The sequence below is a fragment of the Osmerus eperlanus genome, chromosome 15, assembly GCF_963692335.1.
Source record: "Osmerus eperlanus chromosome 15, fOsmEpe2.1, whole genome shotgun sequence".
Taxonomy (NCBI): Eukaryota; Metazoa; Chordata; class Actinopteri; order Osmeriformes; family Osmeridae; genus Osmerus; species Osmerus eperlanus.
Genome location: NC_085032.1, coordinates 5,814,096 through 5,825,801, shown reverse-complemented (window position 1 = coordinate 5,825,801; position 11,706 = coordinate 5,814,096). Strand labels below are relative to the sequence as shown.

The 11,706-nt window shown below is 46.7% G+C and overlaps 1 protein-coding gene across 1 annotated transcript; it reads left to right on the top strand.

The window, feature by feature from the left end:
* The first annotated feature begins 2,708 nt into the window (after positions 1–2,708).
* Positions 2,709–6,917, top strand: bambia (BMP and activin membrane-bound inhibitor (Xenopus laevis) homolog a). Its single transcript, XM_062479203.1, has 3 exons — positions 2,709–3,239; positions 4,868–5,146; positions 5,886–6,917. Exons 1-3 carry the CDS (start codon positions 3,164–3,166, stop codon positions 6,302–6,304), a joined length of 774 nt encoding a protein of 257 aa, XP_062335187.1. The 5' UTR covers positions 2,709–3,163; the 3' UTR covers positions 6,305–6,917.
* The last annotated feature ends 4,789 nt before the right edge of the window (positions 6,918–11,706 follow it).

Sequence of the window (11,706 nt, the reverse complement as noted above, 5' to 3'; positions counted from 1 at the left end):
AAATGTTATTTACTATGGTCTACATAGTATGCAAATAGGATTCTGGGCTGATTATTCTCCTGACAACATTGATATGGCCGACATCAAAGAGGAGGCAGACAAAGGAGGTGTCAGAGGATGTGTCTACCCAGTCCTGCTGCCTCCTGGCTGGCTGGCTGGCTGGCTGGCTGGCTGGCTCCTCTTGGGGAGAGATGTGGGGGTGAGGTGAGGGGTTACAAAGCATGGCAGTCTGGTCTTTCCGCACAGGTGACTAGACATAGTCTGGGCTGAGCTCAAGAGTAGACTAAACATAGAGAAGAAGTACCTGCCATTGGAGGAACCTGTGCTCAATTACACTAAACCATTAACCCTTGTGTTCTCCTCGGGTCGTTCTGACCCATCAGTCATTGTGACCCACCGTCGTATTGCGACAACTTTACCGCATACAAAAACAAAGTGAAGCATTTTCTTTTAACCGTTGGGCTGTCTCAGACCCCCCACATTGCGAAGGTTAAAAGAAAATTATTTTTATTTGTTTTTGTATTGGGTAAAATTGGGTAAACACAACGATGATTCGTTATGAACCTTTGGGTCATGTGACCCGAAGGCAGCACGAGGGTTAAATGTGGGGGGCGGGGAAGGGGGGGCAGGTGGTTGAAAGTATTAGTGTTCATGTTTTGTCGAATGCTGTGTTTTCTTCTTTGTCTTATTACCCAATAGGTTTCATGCCTCCCACCCTGCCATTCAGGTAAACGTTTCTCTCCTTTGACATTTAAACGATGTGTCATCCCTCTGTATGCCCCAACCATCACAGTAAGCAGGGGGTCTCGTTCTCAACCAGGCAGACTGGGGTATCACAGGAACAGGGCAGGGTTAAGGTCTGTCACACAGAGACACACACACCTTTGTTGCTCTTCACACCTATGTGTCGACTATCATTGTGTGAAGACAGCCACAAAATGTGTCTGACAAGAAAAAGTATCAGATGAAAGCTTTGCCTTCAGCAGGAAAACATACACGTTTGTTTTTATTTCTGGTCCTGATTACATAAGCTATTCAACACAGGTCATTAGCTAAAGGTGACAAGGAAACTGGGTGTCTGAAATGATCTTGTGCATACTATCTTAACTATTAGCTTCTTGAAGGGAAGTATCTTCTACCTCGGTAGATCTTCCTCGTTGAAGTGGAGATGGGCTGTAAACCTAGATATTGTCTCTGAACAAGTGACCGGTAGATGGCGGCATTCTATCACACACCTGAGGGAGAGCGCGACACCTGGAACTCCACTCCGTTAGGTTGTAGGTTAACACATTTCCCATGAACGGATTTATATGGACTATGAGAGGACACAACAGACATTTTGGGGGTTAGATGAGATGTGATGTAAAACACAATTCAGCTGGCATTTTGAGAAGCGAAAAACATATTGGGCAATTTTTTAAAGATTCGGGGCAAATGATCCAAAGCAGGTCTTGGACTGGCGCCTCTCAGGAATTACCGACAATTACGATAATTGCTGTCTCTCCAGTTATTTATCCGCGTGTCCCCCTGAGCAGAATCGCACCCTTTTACCCTTTGACACCGTGACGCTGGACCGTTTATCCATAAGGAACACAAGGCGCCCGTGAGAATGTCGTCAGCAGGCTCTTTGTGAAGATTCCGCCCCACGGGTTAATTAGAGAGAAGAGACAGGAAAACTACTGCTCAATGTACTGGGAATGTTAGATACTATCAGGCCTAGTTTAGTCCACAAATGGCAAACATGCAACATATGATTATAATCTTTTTCCTCTTTTTGTTATTATTCTACTATCAGTAGGCCTACCCCAGACGGCATGTAGGCATACTTTACAAGGAAGATCCTGTTATTAAAGTTGAAATAAAATATAAAGTTAAAGAGATGTCTCCTATGTGCATGGCATCCATTCGTGTGTAGTCCAGGCTATTTTATATGAATGGGATATAAACTATAGAACATATCACTAAACTTAGACAATTGTAGGCCATGCTAAATAAAACATTTAGTGGACTCACTCGAGTCCCTCATCTACACAACAACAGAGAAGTTGAGGGTTGCCTGATATCGATCTGACCGACTGTGTGTTTTGCATGGGATTGTTTAGAGGGTAATTGAGTGTCAGTGTCTGTCTGTGTCGTCTCACTGGCGCCATGTGCCTTTTTGGATTGCTAATTTCCCTAACCGCCTGGCCGCTCCGCCCATAACATCTATTCTCACAGCAGCCATCAAGATCTCTCTCGGGCTGCGGTAGCCGGGGGAACCTGCTTGCTGTGGCGTCGACCTGGCGAGAACTGCAGGTCTAGAGTCTGTTGTAGGGTAAAGTTTAGTCATGCAAACCTGCCCTCAAATACAGGGAGGAAACATTCACTATATAAAATAAATGTTTTAACTAGCTTAGCCTACCTAATACACTGCATGACTAAAACGCAGTAATAGGTAGTAAGCCTACAATTGACAATTGTACAAAACCATTAGGCCTATAACTGCAACTATAGTTAACAAGCAAGTTGCAGTCTCCGGCAGAACAGCACAAGCGCCTGAGGTATACTGTCAAGTAAGGCGGGGTCATCGTGAGTGTGTGACTGCCGCCAGGGCCAATGAGAAAAGGTTTGTAGCGGAATATGGAAATTGAGTCCGGGGTGAGTGCAATGGGAGTCTAGTGGGCGGAGTTTTGCCATGTAGAGAAGTCGGGGCTCAGATATTTCTTCAGCTCAGGGTCCTCTATCCGAAGTCGGTCTTAGAAGTACCAGATCCGAAGGAAGCAGTCTTTGTACCCTTTTCGCTGTTTTGGGATTGTAAATGCGATATAGAAACATCATTGAAGGACTATCTGAAGTCGAAGAGGACACACTGCGTCTATTCGATTCCATACACAAAGGAATATATTATTTTGCCCATACAGCATCAAGGGCCGTTCCGTTTCACACTGTACGACGGAAGAATGCATGTCGGCTTTTAAGCAATTTTACATGCAGTTTCTGATGCAGGGGTAAATCACCTCGGTTTTCGGTGCTTTTTACCCTGTAGTCTGAAGGATTTGTGGCTGTGCCATCGTACGTTCAGGAATGCATCGCTTTCTTTTATAGTTGAATGTAACTTTGTCTTCGATCCCAGCTCTGAGGGTTTTGATAGCCTACTGGATAAGAGGACTGAAAGCAATCGTAAATGGATCGTCATTCCAGTTTCATATCCATTTGGCTTCAACTGGAACTTTGTGCCATGGCAGTTCTTCTTACTAAAGGTAGACTTTGATAAGACGCAACATACTAGTTTTGTTCATTTTAAAGTGAAAATGTCCCTTATGTAGCGAATGTGAGGGTCGGAACGGGGCCGGACCTCCAAGGATTGGAGGCCGTGTCATTGCTCACTTATCCGTCTTGTTTTGTGCAATTGTGCAACTTTGAAGAAACAAATAAGACTAGATACTTGTAACATCCTTTTCTTCAGACACACGTACAGTAAATTAAGACATACGTGCAAAATATTGTAATTAGGCTATAATAATGTTTAATAACGCTTAGTATAAAGTTAACCCAACGTCAATCTATCATTTTAAGATATTATAATATTTAAAATTATTGACTTTCTGGTGATAAAGTAAATTAGCCTCATGAAATGTATTGCCGTTTCTAGGCCTACCATGGAAGACATCTCAAATAGGCTAAAATAACTTAGACCGCATCATTTTTCATTCATGTTGGTACTTACACATAGCTTACCTGGTTCAATTATTGTTCTAACAGTGTATTCTTACTACAGCATTCATGTTGTTTCTATAAATAGTAATGGTCCAAAAAATTGGTAGCTTAAACAAAGATCGACTAAATGTTAAGTTTGAGAATTCTTTCCAACTATATTCTGTTGTGTTAATGTGTCTACAGTTTAGGTTACTGACCAGGGTTTAGTCAACTCATCAAGCTAATAAGATGACATGTAACCCTAGACTCTGGAAGTACACACAAACATGTTGTAACAACACACAAAGGCCCGTGTTTAATTGTGTGCGACTCCCTGTGTTTTTATGTTTGGTGCTGAGCCCAACCCATGATAATTGGGGTAGACCTAAATATCCATCAATAATGAATGGAATTAGCACAAAGTGTATATTAGCCTATTCCCTTTAAAATGTATGGCCTAAAACTATAGAACTATTCCAAAAATATTATAAAGCAGCATCCATTTACATAATCAGACAGGCATATTCGTTAGTTTTCAAAGCTGTAGAACAAAATAATTTAAATAAGAAATTAATCAATTAAAAAACTTAATGACAAGGCTGATGAAGACTTTTGGATGAAAACTCAGTGCACCCCGCCCCCCCCAAGCAGTAGGCTACCGACCACAAGTAAGCTTGCGTGCAAGACGAAAAGGAGGCTCCCGCGCCACTCTCTCACCCCCCCCTTTACGAGTTTCCATTTGGGTTGAAAGAAATTGACTTTGGCAAACAAACCACTAATTATAAGCTACACGGTTCCTGTTTTATAATACAGACTAAAAGGGCCATTTTGCACGGAAAGCTCTTAAACTTTGCCTATTTACTGTATTTGAGTTGACACCAAAATATTCCCCAAAGTCTGTAGTTTAGTTATGGGCAACGTTGTCACTGACTTGTGTTCTGACAGTGATGTCAATAAATGTTCAGACCCCACTGCTCGACAACGTGGCTTATAAGTGGAGAAGTCTCATCGTATTCATAAACTGTAGCCGAAATAAATACATTTTTGAACGTTAGATTTTGCCATGTCTAATTAGGCTAGTAAATGCTCGAACGAGAATTATTTAGTGAAATCCCTTATGCCTGTCAGATTTCATTAACATGCATTTTATTATCTTGCCTGATCCTAACCTCCATACGTTTTGTTTTCACAGGGGAAATAAGATGTTACTGTGATGCGCCGCATTGCGTGGCCACCGGCTACATGTGCAAATCGGAATTAAATGCCTGCTTCACCAAGGTGCTGGACCCACTCAACTCGAACTCTCCGCTCACGCACGGGTGTCTAGATCCCATCGCGAACGCAGCTGATGTGTGCAGCTCCAAGATCTCCGAGACCCTGGCCGTGGGAGCGTCCACGCTCGAATGTTGTCACGACGATATGTGCAACTACAGAGGCCTCCATGACCTCACGCACCCCCGAGAATCTACAGGTAAGCACAACCACAACCACTATTACCGAACTGAGTCCAGTACCAACCACATGAGAAAATAACCATCAAGATTTAAATTGTGATTTTGTTGGCAGATGTTGTTGTGCTGGCTGTTGGATGTTTGCATTAAGGGAAATATTCCAGTCAGTAATGTCAGGAGTGTGTGCAAGTGAAGTTGATTAACAGGGTTTCTTGAAATGGCCTACTGTTTAAGGACAGGCATGCTATCCATGCCCCCCCCGTTTATAATTCCCACATTTACAGAACTCCAGTTTGATTTTTAATGGGTTCCAGCACAGCGGCACACAGAGGGGGAAAAGCCAGTTTACCTTAAGTATTTGGACTTAGATCAGATCTTTTTTTATGGCGTGTGCACCATGTAATTTCCCCACTGAGTAGGAATGTGCTTGTAGACTATCCCTACACAGACGACACAGAGAACAGGAATACAAGCTCATTGACTTATGAGAAGGTGCATAGACAGAGGAAGGGACTATTCGACCCTGACCCGGTCCTGGGTACTTTATTAGTGACAAGTAGTTCCGGGCTCATTCGTTTGCTGGATGAAATGAATGTCAACACACCCCTTCGCCAGTGGAACTGTCCCCTAGGGCGAACAGCTGTGAAGTTGAGAGGCGGACAGGCACCATCGCTGTGTGTTTGTCTCCAATGCTCACAATGGTGGATGTATTTGTCCAGATAAGACGACTGACCCCTCCACCTCCACCTCTCCCTGTAGATCACGGCAGGTACCACACAGAGGGGAACAACCGCAACCTGATCACACGGGTGCAGGAGCTGGCGTCCGCCAAGGAGGTGTGGTTCCGGGCGGCGGTGATCGCGGTGCCCATCGCGGGCGGCCTCATCCTGGTGCTGCTCATCATGCTGGCGCTGCGGATGCTGCGGAGCGAGAACAAGCGGCTGCAGGACCAGAGGCAGCAGATGCTGTCGCGCCTCCACTACAGCTTCCACGGCCACCACACCAAGAAGGGCCACGTGGCCAAGCTGGACCTGGAGTGCATGGTGCCCGTGACGGGGCACGAGAACTGCTGCCTGACCTGCGACAAGATGAGGCAGGCCGACCTGGGCACCGACAAGATCCTGTCTCTGGTGCACTGGGGGATGTACAGCGGGCACGGGAAGCTGGAGTTCGTATGACTTCCTGGTTTTGTCGTCTGTTTTTTTTCTTCCCTGGCCACTCCCCCCACAACCCCGGCCAAAACAGCCAAGACTGCCTTTTCCTGGTTGGGTTTCTCTTTTTTTAAATATATTTTCTTTTACTTAAAAGAAAATCCACTTTTTTCACGTCCATTGTACTGAATTGCGTTTCTGTTTCAATGGAGGACAAAAAATGAAAAGGACGATTGAGCGCAAGCTGTGTGGTTTTTTGCTAAGGAGCACTTTACTTGAAACTAAAAGGCAGACCAAGGAGGAGCTGTATTTAAACTTGAGAGGGCTGGACTGAGAGGGATCTCTGCAACTGCCCTGTGGGATTTCAGAGTTACACTGAGCGCTGAAGGATTCCACGTCTGTCTTATTTGCACATTTGTAAAAAGTCAAAAGAAAATACGTTGTTTTGCTTAAAAAAAAAGACAAAAAAAAGAACGAAATCGAAGAATTTTACACTGACACCAGGGTACAAACAGGACTTTTTGAGGAGTAAAAAAAGAACAGATTCAGTGTTGACTGTAGGTATGTGCACACTCCTCTGTGTACATTTCTTGATTCAAGCTTATTGTAAAGATTTGAAATATATATATTTTTGTCTGAATACCTGTCCAGTGTGTTCTTGTTTTGGCGTTTGACTTCTCTCCTGTGATCGAACTGAGCTTAATTATGAGTGTGAAAGAGACAAAAATCCATTAAACTGATCTGTTATTTATTTGAGTTTGAGCAATCCGTCTTTACTGAAAACCGTAGCTTATGCAATTGAGTGTTTTCTTAACCAGTGAGGGTTTACACACAGAACACAGTTCATAGGTAGGGAAGGAATGTTTGTTAAAGGCCCACACAGAATACACTTGGCTATCATGTAAGTGTGTGTGTGTAGGAAATAGATAAAAATAGTTCGGTGTGTGTGTGTGTTGGCGGGGGGGGGGGGGGCGGGGGGGGGCAACAGTGGGAGACAGTGTGAGTGAAGACCACACTGCTTCTTTCGTGTGATGTTTCATACCAGGGAGGGGCATAGTGTGTGTGTGTGTGTGTGTGTGTAGGTACTGACAGTAAGTCCTTGTTTCCCCGTAGTGCTCCACATCTGACTCAGTGATTCTTGAACCTTCTCTAAAAGGTCACATTTTTAGCTTCAAACACTTTTTTTTGGGAGCACACTGGATTTATCCTGGAAGTAGTAAGGCTATTTATTTGACACTCTCTCCAAAGCCTGTAAAGCCCTCTCCATTCAGGGGCTCTGGGTGCAGTCCAGCTCATACACTAACCCTCCTGTGCTCGCCACGGTGACGAGAGCTCTCTTCCTGCCAGCTCCAGGTTAGCTATCATATCACATATTTACTGCTATACCCCTTAGGCCTGTGGAATGGGCTGCATGTTAGGTAAGAGGAGTTGTAGGCTGTGATCGAAACTCTTGTCTTTGGGGCCATGTCCTACTCCACGTCCCCTTGGCAACGTCAGCCTAACGGCGTTGGTATGGCTCTTCAGGGATAACACGTTGGTTTCATTAATCCAATTCGAGGTTTGAAAGCCAGTGGAGGTGTGGAAGAGAGATGGAGTGAGTGTTCTGGGGGAAGGTGTGCTGTTCTGGGGCTTAGTGTCTCTGTCTGTCTGGCAGGCTCTCTCTGTGAGGCCCAGTCAGGTTGATTTAAACATAACTTACAGTCTAACCTCCCACCTCTGAGCCAATTCATACCATTTGACATAAGCAAATACCTCACCTTTCACTGAAGTTCAACTAGAGAGCTGTTTGGGGGCGCCCCGGTGGCTCAGCGGATAGAGATTGAACCACTTGGGCTCAGGGCTTACCGCAGGGGCCTGGGTTCGATTCCAGACCAGGTCATTTGCTGTATGTCTTCCCCTTTCTATCTATGTAAAACGGTCTCTGTCGAATAAAGCAGGAAACTGCCCCCCCCCCCCCCAAAAAACAAAACAAAACAAAACATATTTAAAAAGTTCAGACAGTTCAGTTTCCACTTTAATAATATAAGCACACATGCCTGGAACTATCCCTTCAAACGTGTGTCGAGAACATGACATGAACCATGTACTGGGTACGACACGTACAGAAGGTTCAAAAGTTCACCTCAGCCTCTCCATGGCAACCAACCCACCCAGCAGGGCCCTGGACAGTAAGTAGTTTGGTTTAGGTCCACCTGCAGCGTCTGTGTCTCCTCTGGAGTTGACCCCTGTTTCTCCCCATTAGGACTTCAGGAAAACACTATTACCACCTCGCCACTTAACAGCAGCCTGCATTAGCTAGACTCGGCCCACGCACTTAGCCTCCCCGAGGACTATTAGCCTTGTTTTGATAACAGGGAGCTCTGGTTGGCCCAGCTAGCCGGCTAATGCGCCTGCTGTTTTCTTTAGCGCGGTTCTGCTCCGTCGGGTCACCTGCTGACACCAGACAGGGATGTCGGCAGCCCGCACGCACGCACGCACACACACACACACACATGTACACACACACTTCCCCCTGGCCTCTGAGGAAAGGGCTTCTTCCAGATCCTACCGTCTGCTCACGGTGAAAGGACCAGCACCAGTCCTCACCGTCAGCCGTGTTGGGCAGCGGCGGGCGGCCGAGCTGTTCGTATTGACATGCTAATGTTACGAGGCGGCCAACGGGGGCCTCCCTCAAAAGGCCCAATTTGTTTTGAAGTGACTTCAAACTGCTCCCTCCTAATCTGGCTTCTTTTTCTTTCTTTTCTTTTTTAACCTTTTTTTTTTCTCGATTGACGCCGACTTCTCGTCTGGTCTCCAAGCAGCCCTCCCCCACCTTCCCACCTCCCCCCAGCCCCTCATCACCAGCACCCCAGGCAGCCGTAACCCAGCTCTCCAAGCCGAGCCAGCAGCGAGGTGGAGAGGCGTGCCCGTGAACGCCGCACCCCCCCCCCCCCCGGAGCCTTGATTTCTGGGTGACGTTCAGGAGGCTCACAGCCAGGGGAGGTTAGGGTAGGGGAAGGGGAGGAAGGGGGGTGTTAACAACCCGGGATTTAAATCAGAGAGGTGCCGTTTGCTTCATTTTCTCCCGGCAGACTTTTTGTAAGCTCCCGGCCGGTAGCGGAGCTGCAAGCTCTCCGGGGCCGCGGCGAGACCGTGTGAAACAATATATGAAGTGTAAACACACATGAGACTTGTTAACACCTGTACATAGTAATGGATGCTCACCTCCCAGGGCTGTAACAGGGGCTTTTATAACCCTCTGTGTTGTTCTTGCTGCCCCTAACCCCTCCGCTCCCCCCCTCACGATCCCCAGGCTGTGTGGACGGTCAGATTCACGATAGCACATTCCCCTCAAAGGTCTCGTTTTGGCCATGGCGGAGGCGATTCTGGTTATGATCATGTCTCGTGTCCAACACCTTCAGATGGAGTCGGCCCTACCCAGGGAGACGGGTTCATGTTCATGGAGCGTACATGGATTAAGGTATCCCGGAGACACAGATGGGCAGCGTGTGTGTGTGTGTGCTTTTGCGCTCGTCTGTTCACGAGTTCGTACTTTTCATGGGGCAGAATCCTTTATCGTCTCTGTAAAGTATGCTAATGGTCCTCAAAATGGGGCGGCTGTGGCTCAGGGGGTAGAGAGGGTTGTCTGTTAATCGCAAGGTTGGCGGTTCGACCCCCGACTCCTCCTAGGCCATGTGCCGAAGTATCCTTGAGCAAGACTCTGAACCCCAAGTTGCTCCCGATGGGCAGGCCGGCGCCTTGCATGGTAGCTCGCTGCCGTCGGTATGTGTGAGTGAGAGTATGAATGGGTGAATGAGGGGCAAACATTGTAAAGCGCTTTGAGTGCCGCTAAGGTAGAAAAGCGCTATATAAATGCAGTCCATTTACCATTTACCAAAATGATCCACCAGTTTATCAGTTAAATAAACCTAGAATCCTCGTTTTGGACGAGGGCAGAATTTACAGCTTGGCGTTGTGGTTGTATTGTGTTGAACTGTCAAATGGTAGTCTAATGCCACTCCCCCCTACTGACAGACATGCCTTTCAATAAGACCATGTTCTAAATATTTAGCCTGGCCGTGCAAATTCATTTCCTCCAAGTGGATCAAAACATGAACTGGTCCTTGTCCTCGCTTACCTTCCCCATCTAAACATTTATCCTCGCATGTTGTTAACATTAGATATGAATCTAACCCGAAAAGAAACAATAATTTGGGAAATGTTTACATGGCTGACCGGCGCTCTCTAAGCTTAATGTCAGCTTCTGTAAATAACCTGTTTTGTTTTGTTTCGACAAGAGGGATCTTCAGGGCATTCCGACATGTTAGAACAAACAAAGATCTTTGAAAGAAAAGGAGTCTAGGATGGAGGTTGCACAATGAATGTCTCCAGTATACAATTAACCACCTTAAACCTCCCTCCAGATCCATTTAATCTTAAGCCTTCTTGCAAACACACCCACACTACACAGTCTTAGCTATCTAAAGTTAGTTTGGAGAAGGTATCTCGTTCAGAGTAAGAGGAAAGACATTGGGAACACTGTGTATCTCAACTGAACTCCTGTCCAAACGCCACACTTGGTATCGGAGGGTTGGTTGTGTGTGTGGGGTGTGGCACAGGAGACAAGAGCAGCTTTAGCTCCAGACTCAGAGAGTCTCAAAGTGACAGGTCCCCATGGGCCGTGCTGAGTCTCCAGGTATCGGCTTACCCCCCCACACACACACACACAGACCCCCACCCCGCCCCAGTGGCACACAGACTGGGCCCCAGTGACAAGCTGTCCCCAGCAGGCTGGTGTTGAGTCCGGGTCGCCCTTGCAGTCAGAGAGGTCTGGGCCCCTGCTTCTCAGATCCTCTTTGCTCTCCTCGCGTGCAGTGACACCATCTTCATCCAGGCAGATAAAGGCACTTACAGGGCCCCTCTCTGTCAGTTTGTGACATGCACACACACACACGCGCACACACACACACACACAAACCTCTTTAAAGACAGATGGTTATAACAATACCTACCTCTTCTAAGAGGCTGACTCCTGACCTGACAGTGAGTCCCCCTCCCTCCCTCCCTCCACCCACCCACTCATCCACTCATAGCCGACATAGATACTGTAGGCTTACAAGGGTGGTGCCTAATACACATAAGTGTATATGTGTGTGTGTGTGTGTACATGTCTATGTGTATGTCTGACGCGTTCAGAAGTCGCCTATTCTTCTCCGCTGACAATCTGAATCGTTTTCGCCCTTCAGGGGGAAACCAGCGCACAGAAAGGTTTCCATCGAGTCTAAAGGCAGGACTCCTTACCCGACCACATCCTAACCCAGCCCCAGCCTCTGTCCCAACCAAACCCAAAGACTCCGTAGCTGCCTGCAGTCTAAGCAAAGGATCTGGTGCCAACAGTGAAAACAGTTAGCAGGAGGAAGCCTCGTTCAAACTGTGAAGTAAGCATTAAA